The 27,633-nt window shown below is 40.6% G+C and overlaps 1 protein-coding gene across 27 annotated transcripts in view; it reads right to left on the reverse strand.

The window, feature by feature from the left end:
- Nucleotides 1–6,808: 6,808 nt before the first annotated feature.
- Nucleotides 6,809–27,633, reverse strand: part of MCF2 (MCF.2 cell line derived transforming sequence) — a 98,077-nt gene continuing 77,252 nt past the window's right edge. For 7 of the 27 annotated variants that reach the window (XM_013986464.3, XM_085007405.1, XM_013986462.3 and 4 more), the window contains 8 exons: nt 24,653–24,745; nt 22,955–23,033; nt 22,341–22,407; nt 18,928–19,052; nt 16,885–16,997; nt 13,601–13,713; nt 12,580–12,680; nt 6,809–8,517 (listed from right to left, as the gene is read on the reverse strand). In XM_013986464.3, the coding sequence (XP_013841918.3) occupies nt 8,477–8,517; nt 12,580–12,680; nt 13,601–13,713; nt 16,885–16,997; nt 18,928–19,052; nt 22,341–22,407; nt 22,955–23,033; nt 24,653–24,745 (732 nt within the window). In that variant the 3' untranslated portion in view covers nt 6,809–8,476. Of the gene's footprint in view, nt 8,518–12,568; nt 12,681–13,411; nt 13,452–13,600; nt 13,714–13,895; nt 14,836–16,884; nt 16,998–18,927; nt 19,053–22,340; nt 22,408–22,954; nt 23,034–24,652; nt 24,746–27,633 lie in introns of those variants that run through there. The other 20 variants (XM_021080104.2, XM_021080101.2, XM_085007411.1 and 17 more) reach the window with 10 other exon arrangements.

Here is a 27,633-nt window from a genome sequence, read left to right on the forward strand (position 1 = left end):
CCTGGGATTGGTGTTCTCTGCGGCAGAAGGAGGAGCTCCGGGGCCCATCAGTCTCCCAGCCATGGTGAGCCTTTTCCCCAGGATCTCAAAAATCACTGGGTTCATCAGGCCCCACGTGCGCAGCATGTTGCCACCACTCAGCATGTGGGGCCTGGAAGCTCACCCAAGAGCCAGCGGCTCCGGACCCAGGCTCTCGCCAGGTGCCACCTAAAGCATTCACAGGCGCCGTATAAGCATCATTCGTGCTTTCAAAATTGCTGTAGCGACTTAACCTAAATGGGCTGAAACATGCTGCTGCAATATTGGAAGTGACAGATTAAAACAGAACTCGTGCTGAGTTAAGAGAAGTCTTAATGCAGTGCGGTCATTTCTACTTGCTGTTTAAGTAGGACTGTTTGGGGTTCTTTTTAAATATAGTTGCTAGATGGTGACAGCCCCAACGTGTGTGATTTTCTTTGAGAAAGAAAGGTTTTTCTCCCCTACTCTCTTGTACCATGACCGACCAGTTCACAGGATTGCTTAATTAATAATTTCTAAACCGCTTCTGAAGGCTTACAGTCCAATGTAAGAATGTCAGAGCTGCAAGCCCCCTTAGATACCATCCAAACCACTTTGCCCATTTAACAGGTGAGGAAATCGAGGCCAAGAGAAAGCCAGGCCCAAAGTAACACAATGACAGAGCCAGGACTAGAGCTCAGGCCTCCCATGCCACACCGTTAAAGTAGAGTGCTTTCATTTATAGCCCTGTCTGTATTTGTAGGGCAGCTGAGGCATTTCTGCATTGGTAGCAATCCTTTCAGCAAACCCGGGACTGCAAACTGCTTGAAACTCTTACCAGTGATGCTCTCACTGACAAACAGGTGACTAAATCAAGAAGGCCAACAGGTATCGGGGAGGGCAGAGTGGCTGCCAAATAATGAACTGGAACCACAGTCTCAGATTCACAGCAGCATGTGTGGAATGAACCTGCCGTGCCAGTGTCAGGCTTTTAGCCCAGCTGTGAGCACAGGGCCTTCCAGATGTGACATTTGACTTCCAGAGCAAGTTCATCAGTGTCACCTGGCACATAGTCATTCCGGCAACATTTCAACTCCATTCCCTGCCATGGTGCGGGGTAAGACCCAGGCAGCACGCCAAGACAGCAGGCCACTCCAGAAGCTGTTGTTTGAGAGCTGAAGGCAGGCTTCAAAGGCGTGCAGCTGGGGGTGACGGGAAAGCAGACTTCAGCGGCTGACAGGCCTGTCTGAGCAAAGCCCTCAGGAATCAGGACTCTTTGTATCAGAAGCTGATGCCATTTAGATAGAAATCTCATGGTTAAAGGGGGGGGGGGGCTAGGATGGGTGGATTCATACAAAATAAAAAACCTGGGGGGAAAAAAATCTCCTGGGTTAAACCACAAAAGTCAACATGTTCTGCCAACTACAGAGATGCTGAAGGGGTTACAGCAGTAAAAGACTCTGGGTCCCCTGCCCTTTCCAACCAATCCAGATACACAGACTATTACCCATTTTCAACACTTTCAAGGCCAACCTTTTCCACCCTTTCCGTGCAGTTATGACTTGACCTGAGGTCGCCAGAGTTAATCTCCACCTCTCGTATGGATAAAGGCATCAGAAGGGAACAATAGCGGGCAGGCAGTTTCTCACAGAGAAGCCAGAGGCAACTGGCTTCTAGAACAGACCAAACACCCTTTCCCCACTCCCTCACACAATGAGAGTGAGTATTTAGCACTCCTGGTCGGATCATTCGCCCCTGGTAGGAGAGTTAGCTTCCCCCCCTCCCCCATCCCACCCTACTCCCGAGAATCCCCTCTTGATTGGAGAAGCATGAAAATAGGAATAGGGATATTCCTGATTCCAGAAACTTCTTTTCAAAAGGAAGCTTCTTGGCAACGTGAAATGTAAGATCCCAATCTATAAAACTCTGCTGATGTACACGTCCTGGATGCTGTCGCCCTTAGCCTTTTAGACACGCTGCAGTGTATGGCTTCTTCCAGATCAATAACCATGTAGCGGCCTAGGTGCTGACCTCGTAAAGTTAAAGAGGTCCCGTGATTTACACATGACATGCTTTAGGGAATGATCTATATAGAAAAATCTATTCTCCTCTTGGAATATATTATAAAATAAGCAAGCCTTTTCATAATATTTAAACTCAGCTCTAAAAGTAGGCAAACGAAGAATGCAACAGGTCTGCGAGGAACTCAGAGCATGCTTGTTGAATGAATGAACTAAGGGATGAATGCAATGCAAGGGGGAAAAGCTACACCTAACCACAGCAGAGCAAAACTCACACAGTCATCTAGGGTAGGAAAGAGATATTCATCCTGAACACATAAGGAATACGCCACAGAAAGGGAGACAGACAAATGCAGAGGTGCCTCCTACAGGCATGTCCTTCCAAGGATAATAAGAGGGAGCTATCACTCATTTCCAGGAAATATAAAAAAAAAAGATTAGCCTAGAAGACTATGGGTGTCACCCTGGCCTTTTCCTCTCCTGTTAACATTGACTGCTTTTGTGTCTGTGTTCCCCAGATGCTGGTACTTCCCTCTCTTCTCTGTGCTTTGTATCCTTATTTCTTAGGTGAGTATTCTGTTGCTGTACCTTGGTTTTATAGTCAGCTCTTGGCTTTCATTTGGATTTCAAAGTTTTATATCTGAATCAAACTGTTGTTCTTTGCCACAGGGATTTAATTGCTCCCAATACGCCTCCCATATTTTCATTGTCCACGCTCTCTTCCATATGTTCTGTTTCCGGTTTTAGATGATCATGCTTGAGATCCCAATCTCCGCTTCCTTAAGTTTAGAAAATGCAAACTTGGCTGACAGATACGGCTAAAAGCATAGCTACACGTTACCTAAGGGTGGGTTAGAATTCAGAAATCTTAGCACACGCTAATAGGGAATTTTACTGAACACTTACTCTATGGGCCTAGCACTGTATCTGTTTCATAAGATAAAATCAGCCACGTGCTGGAACTGGCTTATACCAGCTCACAAATGCGAATTTTGCACCTCTCTTTCTAACACCCCGTTCAGTGACTTCATGTCAGGAGCTTGAAATCCACCATGATGGGGGTATATATACAACAGATATCAACAAATTCTACAAAACACATTTTTTAAAAGAGACCCAGTTGTTTAACATCTATCAACACTGACACAACCTAATTGTTTAACTTAAAATTCATCATTTTTACAGTCCTGCTACTCAATTGTTGCTGTGAGTGAGCACTAAATACATGGTAACTTAAGATATAAAAGTTATTGAAGTAAGCAGAATATCCACGAGCCAGAAATATTTTAAAAAGACCTTTAAAGTCGTTTTCAGGCGGCACCAGGTAGTTATTTTATGCTGTAAAATAAAAGATAACATTTCTTAAATGCAAATATTTCTCCTACACAGCATACTTACAATCACATTGTGAAGTCAATAAAGGTTTATTGGCGTTCCCGTCGTGGCACGGTGATTAACGAATCCGACTAGGAACCATGAGGTTTCGGGTTCGATCCCTGGCCTTGCACAGTGGGTTAAGGATCCAGCATTGCCGTCAGCTGTGGTGGTAGGTCACAATCACAGCTCGGATCCTGCGTGGCTGTGGCTGTGGCTGAGGTGTAGGCCGGCAGCTGTAGCTCCGATTAGACCCCTAGCCTGGAAACCTCCATATGCCACGAGTGCGGCCCTAGAAAAGCCAAAAAAAAAAAAAAAAAAAAAAAAAAAAAAAAAAGGTTTATTCTGTGGTGGTTTTCTGTGAGTATGTTAGTTTACAATAATATGTTGTTTATAAGGACTGTGGAAAAGAGTTCTTGACTTTTCAGACAGCATGTAAGACTGAAAAAAAAAAATTCCCAAAGGGATGTATGAAAGGTAAGTTTGGTGCAGATTTTCACTATATTCAATTATCAGGGGACAAAATGTTACAACCCACTTTTCCAGCACTGAATGACAGACATGTAAAAATGCATAGAGAACTATATCATGAACTCTCTCTGTCTCTGCCTCTACCCACCTTCCCATCTCCAGAGGTATCTACCCTCCTTAATTTGCCTTTCATCATTATCCGAAGTATCCAGATTTAACTGTAAATTATCCATTAAAAGTATGCATTTGGTTTTGCACATTTTACAACGTTATACAAATGCTCTCATCTTGCATCTATCCTGCAAGATGAGAGCATTTTTATCGATGTTCACAGGTGAACCTCTAGGTCATTCATTTTAACTTCTAGATAGTATTTTATTGTATGTTACTCCATAATGGGTCTTCTGTTGACAGTCATTCATGTTGTCTCCAAACTTTCTACTCTTCCAAACAATCCTGTTAAAAACATTCTGGCACATAGATCTCTTTGTGCACATGTGTGAGTGTTTCTCTGGGGCAGACACTTAGGAGCGGAATTGCTAAGCCATAGAGTATTCACTTCAACTTTACTTGGTTGTACCAATTTATGCTCCCAGAAGCACCGTGTAAGAGTTCTTGCTTCACATCCTTTCTAACACTTGGTATTTTTAGAAATACAGGCAGATTTTAAAGCCACCAATACTCATATATAAAATGGCTGTTTAGCTTTGAATTCAGGTATTTTGAGACTAGCTCTAAATACATAGGTAGACCCTGTGTCCTCTCCAGGGTCAGTAAAGAGACCACTTTAGCTTCTAATATTAGATTCCAAAACGTTCACAAGGACTTTTCTCTTTTAAGTCATTTTTGCTATGGTTGAAAAGTTACAGTTCACTTAGTTACATTTTATTTGTTCTCATGGCTTGTCATGTAAAAGAGCACACTCACTATCAAACTGAGATAAAAACTATTGCCTAAGATAATCCTCCTCGGCACATCAAGTTCCTTTCAGCCTTCAAATCTTTCTTTCTCTCCCGCCTTCCTCCTCGGCTCCATAATGATGTTTTCATTTATTCTCCAGCCTGGTTTTATATGTTTGGTCATTTGGGGAATAATTGATTGAGTCTATCTCACAATTACTTAGATGAAATGTACCTTTGAAACAGTCCACATTTTATTTTGGTTTGGGCTTAAGGAAAGTTTCATTTAGGTAAAGGAATACATTGTCACCAAGTCCAGCTTCCCTGGCTGTTCTCAACACACATTACTAGTCCTATTTGGTGTATACTTGCTGAAACTATTGCCTCAGAATTTAATGTGCAAATTCATATATGTGAAAATGAGATGATCGACAAATATTAGGTAGTCCCTCACCAAGAGCAAGGGTAAACTTTAGACTCGAAAACGTCGTGAGCTACATTTTGTTCAATACATTATGAAAATCAATATATTTTGCTAAATATTTTAGTTCAAAATGTATTCTGAACTAAAAAGGAATTACCTTCTTTAAAAAAAAAAAAGCCTGTTGTTACTTCTATTAATTTCTCTTTGAACAATATAAAGAGTTTAGCTTTCATCCGCAACACTGGTTTGTCTGTTTGCTGTCCCATAAGATCAACTGAGAACGGACCATTCCAAATCAATGCAGGGAAGTGTACTGAAATGTAATAAAAATGACTTGTTTTGACAAATAATTTCTTGAGACTTGATTCACTGAGTACTCTGGAGTCTTCTGCTCCTATGGGAAGCCCGCTTCTGTGTGCTAATACCTGCTAATAATAAGCCTTTTTCTCACAGAGCCTCTGTTGAGTGAAACTGGATTGATTTCTGACTAAACCCCAAACAAAATCACTGACCTGATTTCTCTTCCAAGTGAAGCATTTCTTCTACTTCCTTACACTTTCAAAAATATACTCTGAAATTTTCTCTCTTCTTAAGAGAATTCTGTACCCTAGATGCTAGGGAGGCTTTTGTGACAACTACATACTCTATATTGTGAGATTCATACATAATTTTGGGTATGTCAACAGCAATACTCCTCAGTCAACACAGGAATAAAAACTTGATTAGACATTTTAATTTTCAAAGAGTTCTTGGAGATAGATGAAATTTTTGATTAAGTCATTCACTGATGGTGCTTCCTCAAAAGGGCACAAAATAAATATCTAAAGGCAAAAGAAATAGTTGATCCTGTGGTGGGATGCTCACTAAGACATCTGGAGCAATCTGAGCTTTTTAAAAATGGAAGATTCAGCCAAACCAAGTTAATAGGTTTTGATTCCTCCTTTATATTAAGGCACAAGTTCTAGCTCCTTAATGCACTATGGAAGAAATCAAGTAAAGTTCTGGCAAACCCAACTAAGAGCCCTTTGCAAAAGCAAGCAATGGTTCAGAAGACAACTGCAGGTATCTAGATGCTTTCCAGCTTTCCTTGAGCTCTAGCACATGGACGCAGATTTTGTCAGTGTGTGGAAATGTCCACTTATAAGCACAGATACCTCATCTATTGCTATCCTACAGATTTGGTTAAAGAAAACGCTTTGAGCAAAAATATTTTACCCTAGTTCTGGTCAGATCTCTCTGTCATCTCAGAGAACCATGAAACAAGGCTGAAAGTAAACATTGTTTCAGTTTTTGGGGGGTTTTTTGTTTTTACAATTTTCCTAGCATCATTTATTAAACACTCCCTCGTTTCTCCACATGCAATGCCACATCCATCAATACAGCAAATTCCATATCTATGTAGACTGTTCTGGGTCCTCTTTGTTCTATTGTATCTTGTCTATCATTGGCATAATTCTCTTGGTGTTACTTATTACAACTTCATGACACATCTGAAGGTAAACATTTAACTCAAAATACTTATGGGTATCTTATGGGTCTTTAGGGTATCACTTTTAAAAATCAGAGGAAAGGAGTTTTCAATATATAATGGATACTAACTCAAAAGAATATATGAATGAGTATAAGGTTGGATTTTTTAATGTGGAATTAATGCAAGTACATTTACATTTGAAGTACATTTATAATGTAATTAAAATTTGAAGACTTAAAGGGAAATTGCTGCTGTTTCATAGTAACACACATTTATAAGCGCAATAAAATCAACAGTGCGATTACATATACAAATACATGTACACATATGGCATTCATTGTACAGTGATTAAAACACTAAAAGACTACACTGTATGTGTGACTCTATAGAACTCAGTATTGTCTTCAATGATTAAAATCCCTACTTTAATACTATGAAATCAAAATGTTTTGCGCAGAGGGGCCTCGTTATTCAAAAATTTTATCTTCTAATTCTGTCTTCTAGCCACAGGATCGGCACACAAAACAAATGTATTTTAATATCATTTTGTTGTTATTATTGCAGAAGCACTAATTAAGTGAAATATCAAACATATGGAGATTTTCATGAGTTAGTTATAAATCAACCGTCACAAATTCCAGCAATTGGACATTAGAAGATTTATAATTTACAGGTACCTTTGAATAAAATACAGTTGGTTTGTCATACAAATTGTTACATCAAATGATACCACTGAAATAAACTATGATCTTTACATGATACACAAACCTACTGAAAAACAAATAATTTATGTATTATATAGTTCTTGTGTTGTTTATTTAAAACCAATCATCAAAAACCATACGCCTAAGAGGGCAACTTGATAGTAAAACTCACGATCCACGATTCAGAAGGCAGCAATTTCAAACCATTGTCTTCGGTGGCCCATAACATAAAACACTCCAAGCCTAAGTTCAACACTGCATGCAATAACTGGGCCTGTGCTTTAAAACAAGTGATCACACTGTTTACATATTTAAAAGAGGGACATCTACACATGTTTTATCAAAGAAAAACTGTAGGAAGAAACACAATATAACTTAAGAAAACCTGCACTAGTATAGATTTTTCTAGAAAAGTCGAAAGCAAGTAAAGACACTGGAAAGCAGAGCTGTGTTACAGGACCACCTCTTGTGCAAATATGACTATTTAACTTAAAGCTGTGATTATGTAAATTTCAATGCATAAAATGTAAACTTCAACACATCCTAACTGCAGGATTTTTAGTTTTGGATCTTTTTAGAACCATCAAGACAGCTCTGACACCCCTAAATACCAGTCAAAGTGCAAAAGAGGTCCTTCAGAACATATCCCTTTGGTAGATCATAGTCACGTAGAGAAAAGAATTAAATAATAAAATAAACTATCAATTACCAAAGAGGTTTAAAATCTCTGACGATCTTTCTACTCTCTTTGGAGTTTTGTTTTGTTTACCCTCCCCCCAATTACAGGTAAAGCTTTTTGCCTGTAAATGTTCAGAATAATAGATTTCTGGTTTTTAGATGAAATCTGAAGGCATGCCATGAAAAACCCTACTTGGAAACAAAATAACATTGCATTTTTCACCTGGGGGGATGCAAGGTGTGAAGATGGCTTCTTGCAAGAAGGAGACAAACTGAATGACAAAGTCCACCTTGGGCCTGAGGAAATTCTGCGAATGTCAAGGGCAGCACAGGATCCTCCTGACTCTTGTGCTGTTTATCTGCAACACTTTTAAGAACTATAATCGAGTGCACGTCTCCAAAGGAAATCTAATTTTTTAAAGTCTACCCATTCTCCTTTAATTCCAGGGGAATTTCCTTGTGTGACTCAGAGCAGCATCTACAAAAAATACGGAAAAATGATGTTAATACTCAAGTGACTTTTAAGGCCAAAAATGTCTGTGCTATGACCTCTAACACGAAATGTGAGGCAGTAAAGAGCTTACTATACATTTGGTAACATACATACAATTTGGAAAAAAATCACATTACTCTTTTTATTTCCTACCATCAGTACGCTTTCTCAATATTCTTTTCTTTTTTGCAATGCCATTGGCAGAGTTAAATGTCATGTGTTGATACATCATCAGCATCTAAAGCATTTATTACCCTCTTAGTGTGCCATGCTACTAGATAAGGTGACAAAGTCCCATAGAGCCCTGTGCCTAGAAAGTTCTGACTTCAGATGTTTTTAAAATATACATTACTTTCAAATAACATGTATTTATGACGTGTTGAATTGACAATACTCATTGAGTTTGGTTGAAAGCTCTAACATCAGGTAGTCTTGATTGAGATTTAGCCTCATATTACCTTGCATTGAGCAAAATAGGACATTGTGGCCTACAAAAATATACTGTCCTGTGTGTCAATTAATGGATTAATTAGGAAATGAATATTGACCCCATATACAACTGTCAACAGCATTTAGGTTTCAAAATATATGTTAGAGTCTCTTTACTGCCTGAAAAATAAGCACAGGCCCAAAGCAGATTTAAATTGTTTTTGCCATGTACTTTTTCAAAGGGTGGTAATATGCCTTAAATCTACTGTGATTAGTTACAGTAATGGAATCATTTCAAATTAAAACTAATCAAATATGTAATTTTACATGTCCTGCATTACAGTTAGCTAAAATTGAATGTAATTAACTTTGTCCTGAATTAAGTATGAGGACATCTGGCTCTATATTTAAAATGATGATGGTAAAAATTATGGAAAATCTACTGAGTGTTCGTAACATTGAATACAAATGCTAATATTGTATGGAAATTAGACGAATGCACTTGGTGTTCTCGATTTTGAATTTTGGAGACCTAAGCATAAGAAAGGCCATTATTTTCTACTATATACAGTGCACTGTTATTTCATGGACTTACTGGTTTTTTTTTTTTAAATGCCTCATTAAAAAAAGATGTATACGTGTTAAACAGCTCTTTGAGCATGTATTTTAAGTGACTTGTGTTTCTTTTCCCTGTTTCTTTCTCATTAACCATTTAAGTGAGCATAAACATTTGGCAGAAAGCTGGCCATATTTATTTTCAAATGGAACTCTTTAATGTGTTAAGATGAAACAGTTAATCGGGGGGGGGTAATGATTCATTACAATTATTTGGCTTTTCAAAGTGTTCAAAATGTTACTGCTTTAGATTTTACCTTACCCTAACATGTATACATATTTTTTTTCTTTTTTGCCCGCCCTGTGGCATATGGAATTCCCAGGCCAGGGATCAGATCCACACCACCGTTGTGACCTTTGCCGCAGCAACAGCAACACCAGATGCCTTAACCCACTGTGCCGGGCGGGAGATTGAACTTGAGTCCTGGCACTACAGAGACACTGCAGATCCTGTTGGGCCACAGTGGGAACTCCTGGGTCTATTTCTGAAATCTCTGTTTTCCTATACTTATGACCAGTACCACCCTGCATCCATCACTGTAGCCTGTTAGTAGGTCTTGAAATCAGGAATGTAAATCCCCAAGATTTTTGAGATTCTTTTGGTCTTTTTTTTTGCCTTCCATATACATTTTAGAATAGGCTTGTTTTTATTTTTTTTCCCCCAAAAGGAGCTGCTGAGATTTTGATTGCATTAACTCTATAGGTCAGTCTGGGGACAATGGATTTCTTTCCAATGAGATTTCCAATGCCTCAACATGGTACATCTCTCCTTTTTGTAGGTCATCATAAATACATCTCAGCGATTATCTGTGGTTGTCAGTAATAGAAGCCTTAGGCATCTGTTGTTAGGTTTATTCCTATTTATTTTATGTTTTATATTACTAATGTAAATGGTATTTTTCTTTCATTTTTTCTAGTTCTTTGTTGCTAGGATATAGAATTACAATTTACTTTTGTATAATGTCTTTGTACACCATGGCCTTATTAAATTCACTTATTACTTCTTGTAGAGTCTTTCTGTGTATAGATTCCCAAAGGTTTTACATGTACACACGATCTGCCAAGCATGACGGTGTTGTCCCTTTGCTTATCTTTTTGTTTCTTGTCTATCTTGCGCTATGGCATTGGCTGGGACTTCCAATATAACGTTAAAGACAAGTGTTGAGAATGCGTACTCTTGGGGGGAAAAGCTTCCAATATCTCACCATCAAGTGTGGTTAACTGTGGTTTTTCGCAAGCACACCTTACCAGACTGAGGAACTTCCCTCTATTCCTAGTTTGGTGAGAGTTGTTATCATGCATGAGTATGGAGTTTTGTCAAGTGCTTTTATGCATCTACTGAAATGATTACATAATTTCCCCCTTCATTATGTTAATATGGCATATTACACTGATCTTGAAGTGTGTGAGACAAGTATTTAATTTAAAGGTATACATTTCATTACATTTCTCTCCCTCTTGAGCTGCATCCCCAGTTTTTGAGAGTTGGCATTTCATTTTCATCCAATTCGAAATAATTATAATTTCTCTTGTGCTTTCTTCTTTGTCCCGTGTGTTGTTTATATGTGTATCATTTAATCCCCAAATACTTAGGGATTATCAATATCTAACAGAATTTCTTTTGAGGCTTTATATGATGCCTATTTCCTGAATTTTACTGAGACTTACTTTGTGACCCAGCATATTACCTATCTTGGCAAATGTTCCATGTATACATAAAAAAATAATGGCATATTCTGCAGTTGTTGGGTGTAGATTTTGAATAAATGCCAATTAGTTCAGGTTGTTGGTCTATCAGACACTTCTGATTACTAATTACATAATTTGGTAATTCAATAATTACCCAAAAAAAACTTTTACTTCCTTTTTCTTTAAATTCTTTTTTATTTTTGGCTGAGGAAGTTCCCTGGCCAGGGATCAAACCTGCACCACAGCAGTGACCCTAGCCTCAGCACTAACAACGCCAGATCCCTAATTCGCTGAACTACCAGGGAACTCCTCAAAAAACTGTGCCATAGGTCACAGCTGCAGCTCGGATTCAATCTCTGGCCCAGGAACTTCCATATCCCATGGGTGCAGGGGAAAAAAGGTGACACAGGTGTAAAGAGCCCCCAAAAAACAAACAAGTGGTCTATTTGGAGGATTCCCATGTGACCCAATATCTGTATTGACTCCTATCACCCTTAGATTTTGTTTAATGTCATAGATGAAATTTGGAACCAAGTAAGTTACTCCTGGCATCTTAGAATCACTTAAACACAGGGTAATATCACCGAGAATTCAAATACAAGTGCAAAACTAGGAATTCAAAGGCTATATGTACATATAATAGTAATAATAATAATCTTATTTACAAACAAATCTGATGGGTTTTTTGCTGCCTTTTTATAGATAGCTCAGTATCACAGGTGAAAAAATTATGAGGACTGATTTGCATACAGAAATTTCATGTACTAATGGTTGGTTAATAGAAAGAAACATTTCCATTGCTTCATAATAACTTCACACATTAAGTCCTGGGCACAGACACAGGGTGTGGGTGTGTATAGGTGTGTGTGTGTGTGTGTGTGTGTGTGCACGTGCGCGCGCACGCGTGTCCATGTGCACACGTGTAGCAGAAATCTACCATAAGGAAATAACCTGCTCTTAGAACCGAGTAAAAAACACACTGGTGAAGCATTCTTGGCACAGTAAGGCTGATTCCTTAAATGCATATCATCAATATTTAGTTCTGAAGGATCTCTTACAAGACACCGGTGTAGTATATGAAACTTTCTCTCAAACCTATCGTCCTTGTAGGGAAAAGTTTATCATGTTTAAGTCATCTTTATTCATTAATTTAAAACTATTAAAGGAAAAAATTAAATTTCAGCTAACAGAACATGCTTGCAGCTCTATTTCTAAGTGCAGAGAGGCTCTTACCCTATGCCAATTACATATTCGGGGGAGCTTTAAAATTTTTAGTCTTGAAACAAATAGCATAGAGTCAAGTTCATATTATACCTGTAACTCTGGCATTCCGAAACCTATAGTCACCGATTAAAATCTGCAAACTGTTCCCTGGAATCAGACCTTCTTTTCTTCTGTTTAGATTTTTCACCAACCTAAACAATAAATGAATTAGTAGCCAATAAGAGTAATATAAGGTAATAAAATTAACACATACATTGCACTGAAGCTCAACTTTCCACAAAACTACTGCACATATTCAAAGACCTTCACGACAACTGTGCTTGAGTCCTTTGAGTAACCTACAAAGGACTTAGATCACTAGCAAAAACGGTTATTAACTTAATGATCCATCACGAATTTCACCCTCATGTGTACACTCTTGCACCATTAGGGTCCGAGTACACAAGTCAATATAGCACTTCAGTTAAAGTTACTGACACAATGAAGGCAAAATTATTTCATAGAAAATGTCCAAAAGATTTATGCACGTTTCATTCCGTCCTCTTTCAAACAATACCTCCTTCCTGCTTCGGGTTCTCTATCATTAAAAAAGTCTATCTGGCAGAAGCATCTTTGCAATTGGTGCGGTATGAAGTCAAATCCATAGGGAGAGAACGGTAAGACTAAAAAATCGGGATTTGAACAGCTAGAGGAAAGTGTGGCTATGCCGTAAAGTACCAAACGCGACCCATATGAATGCATAGTGGGCATTCATTAAACATGTGATGAGCTAATGAATGATTTAAATGGCCAAATGTATTGTGATCTGTAGCCATTACTGAGCCAGATGTATCTATCAGCTGAGACATCTGAGCCAAAAGGAAACCACACGAGAGCATGCAGACTGAGAGCATTTCATTCTTTCAAAGCATTTTTCACTCACCAAAGGTTAACATTCCTTTCAGTGAGCTATATAGGCATGGCTGAAGCAATGAAAATGAAACACTGATAAGAAATGTGATATTTCTGCTTCTTGAGACTGTATAACAAAGATACAAGTAAAGCAGAACATTTGATTAGATATCCATGGGCCCCAGGCGGAGGTCAACCCAGTCATGGAGAATGCACCTACCATTGACCTTCAGCATCCTCATGGAGAAGCTGAATGACATCTCCATGTCTAATCAGGAGGTCTTCCGAGCCTCTCTTCCTGCAATCTGCTAGGGCTTTATATGTGCCTGGAGACTGTAAGGTTGTTTTGAAAAATTCCATTACAAATTTGAATGCAAAACTACTGGCGTAACTGCATGCTCTGTGACAGAGAGAATCCACTCTACTTCAACGGTAAATGGGGTTAGCTGCAGCAGCTTTGCAGGAACAAACAAACACAGAGCAGTTTGGGATGGGGAGAAAAAGCAGAACATGTGTTTATTTAACCCGAAGAAGTCATTTTTATTTGCAAAAAGAAAATGACAGCAGGAACTATAGCGAAAATAACAGAGCACACGTCATTTAAGTTACATGAATAATAAGCAGAAATCCAGAAGAAAACCAAGCATGAAAATAAACTTTCAACACTGTTATTTTGTAAACTACTCTCATAAAAAAATCATCTCGGCACATAAAAAAGGCAATGGCCCTGAACAAAGATTTACTAATGCCTCCCCCCACCCACCCAAAGGATTTCTGGACTTTGCAACATTTTGCACAGGTAAAAATAATGGGCAGAAAAGCTCTTAGTCCAAAAAAAAAGCATATTAAACCATTACGTTGTGCTTTACTTGGCCTTAATCTTTTTGCAGCTATAATTTTAACTTGATTCATTAATAAGCCAAATAAACCAAAGTGCACTGATTGCATTTGGTTACAACGCAGACAGAGAAGAAATAACAACCTTCAAGTCCAAATGTATTCTGTGGTGAGGATTTTTCCAGCACGGTGTCTTACACATTGAATGGAGGATTTTGAAAAAGAGGGGTACCGCACTTAAAACGTCTTTTAAAATAAAAGGAAAGAAAGAATTATGCGGTGCCGATTCTTTGCACGTCCAAAGGAATTAACCCGTAAACATTATCGACATCACTGGGCTTGGACATCCTCTGAGCAGTATCTTTATCAAATGGGCCCTGGAGCAGGCATTTAACACAGCAGCTTCATTAAAATAGGACAGCCCCCTGTGACGCGGGCCTCCGCGAGGGAAGCAGCACCCATCATTTCTTGGCTTTGACTTGATGAAGTGAGGCCCAAAGAGCAGGTCACTCCAACCTGTTTTGCTTTGGGGTTGGGGGGCCCTTTTATTGGGGATATGTGTGGAATGCCTTGGGCTGCCTTTTGGATGTTTTCCTTAGGAGCACAACTCGGGGAATTCTGGGGAGAAGAGAGGAGACGGAAATAGGTTTGTCTACATTCTCACCCCCAAGATTAAAACATCAATCGAGGTGGCGTTGTTTGCTTTATTTTGTGACACCATAGCTGGAAAAACACCTACAGAAGACTTAGTTCTCAACAACCCCGTCTCAGAGCATCCCTTACGACCCCTCCCATCCTCAGATAATGTTACTTAAGGAAATGGAAGGTCTTGTTTTATTAGTAGTCTAAATCAGTGATGCTCCAAGTTTGGGACACGGAGCTTTGGGAGTGCCAGGATCTGCAGGCGTCACACCTACATTATTTGCCCTTTTCAGTCTCATCTTCACACAAGGCCACAGAGGAGTTTCCAAGAGACCGCTTAAGGTGTGCCAGCACAACAGATTGAATGCAAACGCAGAGATGGGAATCCGGCGGTCTTTTCTAAAGCCGGATGTCAAAGAGATTTGCAAAGATATTTCAAATGCCACTCTTCTCACTAAATTTTTTGTTTGCTTGTTTTGTTTTCAAAATGTATCTTCATTAAAAAGTTTGAGCACTGCTGGTCTAGACAACTAACTCTGGACAAATCTCTTACCAGCTCTGAGCCTCAGTCTCCTCGTCTGTTAACTGGAGGTAACAAAGCGTGCTCTCTCTCTCGCTAGGATTATGAATATTAAATGCAAAATCATTGTGTCAACTGTAAATTACCAGACGAATATGAGTTACAGCCTCTATTAGTGGAAAGAACACTGTTACTTTTTTTAATAGACAGCATTAGAGCCTTGGAGTTCCCATCGTGGCACAGTGGTTAACGAATCCGACTAGGAACCAGGAGGTTGCGGTTCGGTCCCTGCCCTTGCTCAGTGGGTTAACGATCCGGCGTTGCCGTGAGCTGTGGTGTAGGTTGCAGACGCGGCTCGGATCCCACGTTGCTGTGGCTCTGGCGTAGGCCGGTGGCTACAGCTCCGATTCAACCCCTAGCCTGGGAATCTCCATATGCCATGGGAGCGGCCCTCAAAAAGGCAAAAAGACAAAAAAAAAAGAGCATTAGAGCCTTGATGGTCCATCGCTCTGGGATCATCCATGCCATTACTCCCTGACCATGCCATTAGAACAGCCAAACTGAATTTTTTCCTCTGAAGGACACCAAGGAGCAGTGCATTACACAGCATCATTCCCACCCTCCATGCCGGTGGCTTTAGAAAACTGGAGATTTCTCCGAAACAGTCCTAACTCCCCTGTAATAATCCACTAGGACCCTAACAAGACTGCAAACTAGTTCTTCTATAAAACACTTTCACCCTAAAACCACCTTTACTTTTAAGGGGTGCCCCCTTGCTCTAGTATGCTGAGATCTATAGCATTAGCATGTTTTTTTGTTTTTGTTTTTGTTTTTGCCAGCCCGCTAAAATATAACCCCCAGAGGTTATTAAATATTTTCATTCATGTACTTATTTTTATGGCCACACCTGCAGCATATGGAAGTTCCCGGGCCAGGGATTGAATGCAAGCCACAGCTTTGACGAAGGCAGTGCACCGGGCCAGGGATTGAACCTGCACCTTGGCAGCGACCCAAGCCACTGCAGTCAGATTCAGATGCTTAACCCAGTGTGCCACGACGGGAAGCCCCAAATCGTTTTCCATGTGTAATGTCTACTTTGTATATTTTCTAATCTGGAATCTAAACTGATTTCCAAGTCTATCTGGCCCTCCTTTGTGCTCGGATTTTATGTCACATGCCTAGATCAAAAAAAAAAAAAAAAAAAAAAAAAAAAGAATGGTTAAGCTCGATGAAGGAGAAAACTGGCCTCTAGAGAGAGATGTGGCATACCTGACCATCTCAGCCAATTCAGTGGGAACTCCACACACAGCTCAAACAATTTCTACTTACAGAGGGCAGTGCTTTCTGAATGTTCATAGTAAGACTCGTTTTAGATCTGCTGGCCACCGAACACATCTGATGACCTCAAGGATACTGACAAGAGATTGCCCCGCCGTGCCTCATCTATTTTGTCAAGAAAACTGCTTGAAGACATTTTATTTGTTTATCTTAATGTCATTACTAACCATTAGAGGCCTCTCCTCTTCCTCATTGTCATCGTAAGAAGGGTAGAAATAGTGACTTGACCATTCCTCAGGCTCCTCAGAGATCTCTGCAGGTGAAGACATCTCGGTCCAAACTGCAAGGAAAACATGGAGGGGAGGCAGCTCCTTAATAGCACCGGTCCCCCGCAAGGAGCCAAGTAAAACGAACCGCAATCATCAAGGCTACAGCTTTCCCTGGTCCAGGAAGAGCATCTTTACGACAAAATTTCCAACTAGGTTGTGCTAGTTTCAAATTTCGGATACTTCAGAAAGGGCTTAGAGTAGCCGACACTTCCTTTACTTTTAAGGATGGCTTCATGTTGGGGTTGGTGGGAGCTATTCCAGACAGCAACAAGCTAAATAATATTCCAGACAATATCTACTCCCTCTCGGAGAAAAGCATCTCCTCCCAACATCCCTTCTATGGCAGGTTTACGGGTCCGACTCCAAACAGCACTTACAACATTCTCTCTGGTGATATTAGCCGCCTGGATTTGTCTTATCTCTATTATTAGACAGAGACCACGGGTTATACATTGTCTCATAGGAGCCCACCTGTAAGAGGAGCTTAATTAATAAAATACATGGCACTCATCTGGAGCACCCAAACTAATGTTGGCAGGAAGCAGCGGAATTTCTTCTTGGCCACACTAACTATTCATGTAACCTTGGAAAACTCGGGTCAACTTCCTCTGACTTGGTTTCCTCATCTGTCAAATGAAGACAGAGGTACGAAGCTCTCTCCTGACTGCTCAGGGGGCCACGGTATAGATGACCTGAGGGAAGCGACCTGGAAATGGATAAACGAGGTGAGCAAGGTTGCTCCCTGCTTCTCCTCAGCTAGCGGAGGAGTCTTCCAGATTAAGGAGCATCATATTTAAGCAGCGAGAATCAGGCACTCCATTAGGCACTTCTTCAGGGAAGTCGATGATGCTGATCTCAGAGCTGTGGAGGTGACTCTCCCGAGTGCTTCTCAAACACCTCTACTCCCCTGTTATCACACTACTGCATTTAATTTTCACTGTTTATTGAATCAGCTTCAGGGAGATGACAGCTGAGCGTATCTCAACCAGCCTCTATGCCCAGAGTATGGCACAGTTCTTGGCACACAGGCTGTTATGTTCATTGAATGAAACAAACTGTCTGAAATCACTTTACATTTAAAAAAAAAAAGTATTCTAGTTGATTTACAATGTCATGCCAATTTCTGCTGTACAGCAAAGTGACCCAGTCACATGTATCTATTGACTTTCTTGTATTTTCTTCCATGGTGGTCTATCCCAAGAGACTGGATAGAGTTCCCTGTGCTGTACAGTAGCACCTCACTGCTTATCCATTCTAAATGTCATAGTTTGCAACTACTAATCCAAAACTTCCCGTCCATCCCACTCCCTCGCTTTACATTTTTTTTGGCCACACCCACAGCATGTGAAAGTTCCATGGCCAGGTATCAAACCCTCACCACAGCAGAGATGTGAGCCACAGAAGTGTCAACACCAGATCCCCAACCCACTGAGCCACCAGGAAACTCCTGGAATCACGTTAAATGACCCACTTTGCAAAAGAAAATGCAGTATTCCAGCTGTAAACGATTCTTCTCTATTCATTAAACTTATGGTGAGTAAAGTGTGCACTGCCTGAAGCAGTACATATGTTTTATTCACCTCTGTAGCCTGTGTAGGAGGGACTCCCACACTTGAGCAGGTGCCAGAACGAATCACCTGGAGAACTCGTTACATCACAGCTGGCTGAGTCTCACTCCTAGAGTTTCTGGCTGAGAAGGTCCGGGCGGGAGCCAGAGTGTTTGCCTTCCTGACAAGCTCCCAGGTGATGCCAGTGCTACTGGTCCACGGACCACACTTTGGCGACCTCTGCTCTGCAGTGCCCACCAGAGTATCTGGCATATACCAAGACAGGGAGAGCCTTCTAAAAATGAGTTGACTTTGTTTTCTTCATATGCAGTGAACGGATGGGTGAATTTCCTAAATCAACAGTGGGAGAAAATCTGCAAGCCATGAGTCTTACCTTCAGCACACATACCTGTATTTGCTTCTGCCCGAACGGAGGCAATGGCCTCACCAACCTCCACCATGGCACTGGTATGTTCCAAGTCAGCTTCCTCAGCGCCCATAAAAGCTCCCTGGTGCCTTCTGAAAGAGTAAATATGTAAAAACCAGTCAGCTCTTGTACAGTCTGAGGGTAATAAGAAATTACAAATGGTATTTCTTCCACTGGTACCATGTGTTAAGAACCCAGTCTGAGAATCCATTCAAACAGAGCCAATTTCTCCCCTTATTTAAGTCTGTGTAATAATAGTTCATAACATACAGAAACTTAAGTCTTAGGATCTAAGCCAGCATGGAAAAAAAGATTCCCTTCTGGACCCAGAGCAGGCTGATTGTTTAAAATCCCTGTTACGGGAGTTCCCTGGTGGTCTAGTGGTTAGGATTCAGCACTTTCACCACTGAGGCCTACATTGAATCCCTGGTCTGGGAACTGAGATCTCACATCAAGCTGCTGCACACTGTGGCCACAAAATAAAACCAAATAAAATCCCTGTTGCATATTGTATTATATACTCAAAATGTGCTAGGATGTAAATCCTAAATGTTCTCCCCGCAGACACAAAAAAGGACAAGCATGTGAGATGAGGGATATGTTAATTAGCTTGATTATGGTGATTATTTCACAGTATATATGTATATCAAATCATCATATTGTACTCTTTAAATGTACACAATTTGAATTGTCAATTATAACTCAATACATTGGAAAAAACATAAACAACCAAAAAAATCCCTATTGTTCTATGAATGTTATTGTTTTGTGGCTGTGCTGACAGCATGCAGAAGTTCCGAAGCCAGGGATCAAACCCGTGCCACAGCAGTAATCAGAGCCACAGCAGTTACAACACCAGATCCTTAACCAGCTGAGCCTCCAGGGAACTTTTATTCTATGAACTTTAAACTTTAATAAATGATGATAAAATCTTAATTTGATTAATCCTGTTGAGTTGTATCAGCTACTGTAAAGTCAGTTACTGCATGAAATCTAAAGACTGTGCTTCTAGAATATATGATAAAATACTGAGTATTGTGAACCCTGGAAAATAGACTTCCACTATGGTTTTTAAAATGGTTCTCCTAAAGCCTCAGATGAATCAACATACTTTGCACATGATCTTAGCTGTGACTAAAAGATGATGAGCAACAAAGCGAAAAAGTATTTTTAATAAGTCCTTCCACGATCCTTGCATCACGAAGATGCTACATGGTGAATTTCTGTGCCCAGGCTTTGACTCGGTGTGGGGATTCTCTCTGCAAAGATGCAAATGTTCTATGCTGGAGTTCCCATTGTGGCTCAGTGGGTTAAGAACCCAACTAGGATCCATGAGGATGTGGGTTGGATCCCTGGCCTTGCTCAGTGCGTTAAGGATCAAGCATTACCATGAGCTGTGGTGTAGATCACAGATGTGGCTTAGATCTGGTGTTGCTTGGCTGTGGTGTAGGCCGGCAGCTGCAGATCTGATTCGACCCCTAGCCTGGGAACTTACATACACCACAGGAGCGGCCCTAAAAAGGAAAAACAACAACAGAAACAACCAAACAAAATGCTCTACACAAACTCCACATTTTAGGATTCCTAGAGGCAGAATACAGATCTCTAAACCAGCAGCACTGCTGTCATTCAGCCTTTGTGGTTGTGGCCAGGAACAGTCCCCTCCTTCCCCCAGGAGCCACATCTCCTCTCTAACTACACAGAGAGGCCACGTCACCGGTGCGTAGTCTCCGTCAAGATACCACAAAGCTGTGGGCCAGTATCGGCTGCCAGTCTTCATCAACTCTCTCCAATCAGATTGAAGGTGACCAAAAATACTTTGACGAGAAAGCCATGAGTGTAGCCACTCTGGCTATTAGCCTACATGCAGCTCCCCCTGCACAAGGATATACTGAGAACAAAGCATTTATAATTGTGTTTAAAAATTAGCACAAATGGGAGTTCCCATCGTGGCGCAGTGGTTAACGAATCCGACTAGGAACCATGAGGTTGCGGGTTCGGTCCCTGCCCTTGCTCAGTGGGTTGACGATCTGGCGTTGCCATGGGCTGTGGTGTAGGTTACAGACGCGGCTTGGATCCTGCATTGCTGTGGCTCTGGCGTGGGCCGGTGGCTGCAGCTCTGATTAGATCCCTAGCCTGGGAACCTCCATATGCCGCGGGAGCGGCCCAAGAAATGGCAAAAAGACAAAAAAAAAAAAATTAGCACAAAAGTACAGTAGAAAATTGACAGAACACTGTAAACTGGCTATAATGGAATATAGCTCCCGTCGGAGTTCCAAACGGAAATCATGGTCCAGTGGAAACAAATCGGACTGGGAACCAAGAGATCACGTGTTCGATCCCCGGCCTCGCTCAGTGGGTTAAGGATCCAGCGTTGCCGTGAGCTGTGGTGCAGGCGGCAGATGCGGCTCAGATCTGATGTTGCTGTGGCTGTGGCTGTGGTTTAGGTCAGCAGCTACAGCTCTGATTCAAACCCTCACCTGGGAACCTCCATATGCCGCGGGTGTGGCCCTAAAAAAAAAATTAGCAGAAGCGGAGTTCCCCATTGTGGCTCAGCAAGTTAAGAACCTGACTAGTATCCACAAGGATGCAGCTTCGATCCCTGACCTTGTTCAGCAGGTTAAGGAGCTGGCATTGCCGTGAGCTGTGGTGTAGTTCGCAGGTGTGGCTTGGATCCCACCTTGCTGTGGCTGTGGTGTAGGCCAGCGGCTGCAACTCTGATTTGACCCCTAGCCTGGGAACTTCCATATACCATGGGCCTGACCCTTAAAAAGCACAAACTATGGTATTATTTATTTATTTATTTGCCTTTATTATGTTCAGGTTCCTTTCATACTTAAATTATTGAGAGGTTTTTTTTTTGTTGTTGTTGTTTTTGTTTTTGTTTTTTTTTTTTTTTTGGCTGCATCCAAGGCATATGGAGATTCCCAGGCTAGGGGTCAAATCAGACCTACAGCTGCCAGCCTAGGCCACAGCCATAGCAACACCAGATCCAAGCCACGTCTGTGACCTATACCACAGCTCACAGCCAGGCCAGATCCTTAACCCACTGAGCGAGAACAGGAATCGAACCCACAACCTCATGGTTCTTAGCGGGATTCGTTTCCACTGCACCAAGATGGGAACTCCACTATTGCATTATTTTTAACATCAGAGGAACAATGGGATAACTATTAAGAATGATTAGTCTCCAAATACAAGCACGGAACTTCGAAAATGATGTGTTTATAGAATTTGATGAGTTTTTTTCTAAAAGGGTGGGTAATTTTTGTCGGATGGTTTAATTACATTGTTTCTTGTTACATACTGAAAACAGAAGATTGTAGGAGTGATATTTCTTCAAGAATAATCACTTACTAAAAAAAAGAATAATCACTTACTCATCACTGCGCTGAGAAGAAAGATGATTCTGTTCTGTTAACTGATTATATTGTTCTCGCTTCTGAACTGTGAAATCAAACAGAGCTTATATAAGCATCATTTGAAAGCCACCCTTCCTCCTTCCTGGAGCACCAGTGATGCTCACATGGGCACCCCCCCCCCCGACCCCTTTCCATTTGAGTTCACCTTCTCAGACTTGGAACAGCCAGAGGGAAGGCCAGTCTGAATTTGGAAGGTTGGAAAAAGCTTAAACCATGTAATGTTTTATGCCAGAAACTCCGGTTTGTAACTAGAACCACCCCCCATGCCAACATCACCAAGCACTGCACACTGAGGTGCTAAGCAGAGCGGCCTCATGGGAAGGACTGAGAATGAACACATGCCGACTGCTTCTCAGGCACGAGACCTCACCTTCCACTGCAAAGTTCATTCTCCGAAATCGTTTAAACAGCCCCCTGGCCGCTAGATCGCCTACTCATTAGTTTAACAGACCTTTTCATTATGCATAGAATAAAAGAAATATCAGCCCCGGTCCCTGTAAAAATGATCACAAAACCAGAGGCACTGAGCTGTTACTGCCCTTCTTGTTCTCAAGAACACATGCTTGATTTACCGGTCATAAGTTCCTGTTGCTTCAACAAAATACTTCTGATTTCTTTTAACCATGTCATCTTCACGTCTATGTTTGAAGCCTGAAGATTTAAAGAGCAGGGGAGGAAAGGACATGTTTTCTTTTTGAAAGGATGCTTTATAATACAACAAATGTCATGAAGTATATATATCAAGCGCGCTACATCCTGAGCCACCATACTCCAACTCTTAACATTTTGATACTTAAAACCTCTAAGGAGCAAATGAGTAGCTATCAGACTGGATGAAATAACAGCCCAAACCATTTTGAAATGGCCCTTCAATAATGGCACTCAGAGAAATGTGAAATGTAAATCTCACTTATTTTTTTCTCCGTGGGGGGGGTCTTTTAAATATATAAATGTTTTTTATGTTTACTTTTAGTAAAATAAAACAAGTTCTACTGTTTCTGAAAAGATACTCTATTGCAGACTTATCTTTGAAACAGGATGAAAGCTTCTTTAAATATCCTCCCATTACTTACAGGGTAAGTTTGTTAACAGAGAGCAGGAAGTCTTATCAAGCCAAGAAGACATATTTTTATGAATTGTAATCACTCGATACAGAATTAGAACAAAGAAGAAACACCAAGCACTTTCACCAGGTAACAGCACATTCCCGTCACGAGTGATGATATTAATTTAAGACTTTCAGAAATGACAACATCCTCTTGAAATGTTCTAACTCTTCTCCTCTTCCCTGAAACTGGCTGAACCTTACAGCGGCACATCTGGCCACAGCTTTAACCACATTCTTTAGAAAAATGATCCGGCCTGAATCATCACATCGCCCTTGTCTTACAATCAGGTCCTCTCTGAATGCTGAGCACAAGAGGAACTCAGAACTGTTATAAATCTGTAACTCTAGAAACATGATAGAGACAGAGAAGCACCCGCCAAGCTCTTGGCTATCAGCTCGTGTTGATAAGTCTCCGGGCGTAGTGGCGAGGATGTAAAGCCATAGAAAGCACCACAGACACATCTCAAGTTAGAGAAAACTTTTGCCACGACATGGAAGCAACCGTAGTGTCCATCAACAGATGAATGGATAAAGAAGGTGTGGTGTATGTATATATATAATGGAATACTACTCAGCCATAAAAAAGAATGAAATAATGCCATTTGCAGCAACATGAAAGCAATGAGAGATTCTCACACTAAGTAAGTCAGAGAGAAAAAGACAAATACTGTATGATATCACTTGTATTTGTGTATGCGGAATCTAAAAAATACAACCAATTAAGGAATATAACAAAAAAGAAGAAGACTCGCACATACAGCAAACAAAGCAGTGGTTACCAGTGGGGAGAGAGAAGGGGGGGCAATATGGGGATAGGGGATTAAGAGGTACAAACTACTGTGTATAAATTTAGCTACAAGGAGGTATTGTACAGCAAAGGGAATATAGGCAATATTTCCTAATTATAAATGGAGCAGAACCTTTAAAAGTTATGAATCACTGTACTGTATATCTATAACTTATATAATATCATACAACAACTATACTTTAAGAAAAAGAAGACTTGCTAATTGAAAAATTGGTCAACTGCTTCCCAAAGAATAATAATCCAGAGAGCTCTAAGAACTTTGGTAATGTAACCAAAATTACTTTTGTTTGCAAATTCCGACTTGTGTATCCTAAGGCAGGTTATGGCTTCTAGAATAATTCTTAATTGACCAACCTGGACAATATAAACTTCTTCCTTGCCGGCATACCAGATTTCAAACTTGCGGTTATCGCCTTTCACATACTCGGTGATTCCAACTTCGTCCATCTACAACACAGAAGTCGGCAGCTGCATGAGCACGGCATTCTGGACATGAACTTACATTAAATCTACCCCCCTCATAACCTAAATGAAACAGAATTTCTCACTTGTGCAAAATATACATTTTGCAGTCAAAGAATATGAAATGAAACATACTATCAAAGACCTGCGGATTTACCCGTGTCCCTGAACTATGCGCTTATAGACAGACTACAGGCTCCACTCCAGTGATTGAAACAAATGCTATAAATCTGAACATCCAAGGAGTTCACCCAAGACTGAATTCTGTGATCAATTAGCCGTACACAATCAAAACAAAGTATTCTGTCACACACAAAAGCAAAATTAAACATCAGTGATAAAGGTCACCCACAATTACATGAAATGACGATTTTTAACAAACATATGCCTCGTAAATTAATCTCACAAATTATTACCTATGTCTACAGAAGCCCTCTAAGCCATAGACATCCAATTTACAGGTCAGGGGAGAACCAAGAGGTACAGAAAAAAATCCCCTCTATTTCCACCAACCTCCCGGCCTCTCTATAAAACAAATCATCTGTCACGGGAGAGTGCTGTCTCCTTGCAGCCAGTGAAACTTTTATATGCACTATCCCTTTCTTACCGTAGTGTTTCTTCTCCTCCTTATGATTGTGCAAAGCACAAACTCTTCCATTTTCTTTCCTCCTATGCGGTTAAGAGCTTGGTTAATTCCATTTTGAGCAATTTTACTCCCTTGCACACACAACTTCTTTTCATCTCCTTCTGCCTTGTCTTTTCTTTCAATCCTTGCCTAATTATCTAAAGGAATATCTCACTCTCTGTTCCATTTACATGCCTCCCAAATGACCCTAATTAGAGCTGAGAAGCATTAAAAGTAGTGCTAGTGAGATCCCCATATCAAGGAAAAGGGATTATACTTAGCAATGCAACGTGACATTAATCAAAGAGCCTGCGACATCTACCTGGAATGTACTCAGAAGTTACTTTCAGAATGTCCAAAAATATCTTTATATTCCTACCCAACCACTCTAACTAACCCACTTTTGCTCAAACATCAGGATTTAAAGGAGATAATAATAATCTCATATTTGGAGTTCCCGTCGTGGCGCAGTGGTTAACGAACGAGGAACCATGAGGTTGCGGGTTCGGTCCCTGCCCTTGCTCAGTGGGTTAAGGATCCGGCGTTGCCGTGAGCTGTGGTATAGGTTGCAGACGCGGCTCGGATCCCGAGTTGCTGTGGCTCTGGCGTAGGCTGGTGGCTACAGCTCCGATTCGACCCCTAGCCTGGGAACCTCCATATGCCGCGGGAGCAGCCCAAAGAAATAGCAAAAAGACAAAAAGACAAAATAATAATCTCATATTCAATCTCTACTGAAATTGATTTTGTTTCAATACATGGTTTTATCTTAACAGCAGGATAAGCTGGAAAGTCCACATGCTAGCTATGTGTCTCGGGGCAAGTTGCTTCACCTTTTTGAATTTCAGTTTCCTCAACTATAAAATGGAAAGAGAACCTGCCTATTTCATAGAGTTGATATAAGGATTAAATAGCATGCAATGAAGGCTTAGATGTTAAAAATGAGGTGTTTGTTTTGTTTTGCTTTTTAGGGCTGCACATGTGGCACATGGAGGTTCCCAGGCTAGGGGTCGAATAGAAGCTACAGCTGCATCTGCGACCTACACATAGCTCACAGCAACGCTGAATCGCCAACCCATTGAGCGAGGCCAGGAATCGAACCTGCATCCTCATAGATACTGGTCAGATTCCTTTCTGCTATGCCACAATGGGAACTTCCTAAAAAATGAGTTTTTGAAAGTATGAGTTTGCCTTCTCATCGTTCACTTACTTGAATAGCAACAGCTTTGCCATTTTTTCATTGTATGCATATAGTACAGCGTTATAGACTAAATGAGCTTTTTTTGGTTACTCTAGAAATCTAACCATTATATCTACCAGACAATGTTGTTCTCGGTTCTAAACAATCCACTACAAATGATCCACTGTAATACGATCCATTCATAATTCATGGATTGTAGATGTTTTCTCAAATAACAAAACATAAAGGTTTTATTGCAAAGTTTTTACCCCACTTATTAAATGAAACTATACTGTGAAAACTTACTCAGTTTTCGAATCTAGAGGCAGAATGAAAGGTCTAACTATATGAGGAGTTCTCCTACAGCTCAGCGGATTAAGGATCTGATGTTGTCACGGCAGCGGCTTGGGTTGCTGCTGTGGTGCGGGTTTGATCCCTGGCCCAGGAACTTCCACATGCCTCAGGTGTGGCCAAAAAAAAAAAAAAGAAAGGTCTAACTACATGAGTATAATTATATGGCATATTATATAATAGACAATATATATAATAAAAGAAAAGGTTGATTCTACAGTTAGACCCTGTGTTCTCTTTCTTATCCTTCACATTTTCAATGACGATTTCTGGGAGCTATGAATATATTTTAGTATAAAGCATTTTATCTGAAGATATATTGCCGTGTCAAGTGCTCAGGGCCCAACTTTTAACCTAATTTACCATCATCAGGGCAGTGTGACCACGTGACCCATCTTGTTAAAAGTCGCCCCAGTGGGACAAGAACTCTGGGATTATGGCCGATAACAGTCTAGCTTAAGATTTTTATTCATGTACCTGGGATTCATAATAGTTACTTCTTGGGTCAGTATTATTTAAAAAATTGATCTTGATTCACTAACAACAACAACAACAACAAACCATAGATAGCTAAGCTGAAGTGCTATGAAGAAGTTAGAAGCCAAACAGGTTGGGCATAAAACAGTAACATAGGTGTATCCTGAAAATAGTTTCTGGGATCAAAAAGAGGATGAAAGAAAATAAGAATTATAGCAATATAATTCATATAAATTAAAACGA

The sequence above is a fragment of the Sus scrofa genome, chromosome X (assembly GCF_054392235.1).
Source record: "Sus scrofa isolate SSC_HxYL_T2T_F1_AM1 chromosome X, Sscrofa_HxYL_maternal_Yorkshire_Landrace_v2.0, whole genome shotgun sequence".
Classification (NCBI taxonomy): Eukaryota; Metazoa; Chordata; class Mammalia; order Artiodactyla; family Suidae; genus Sus; species Sus scrofa.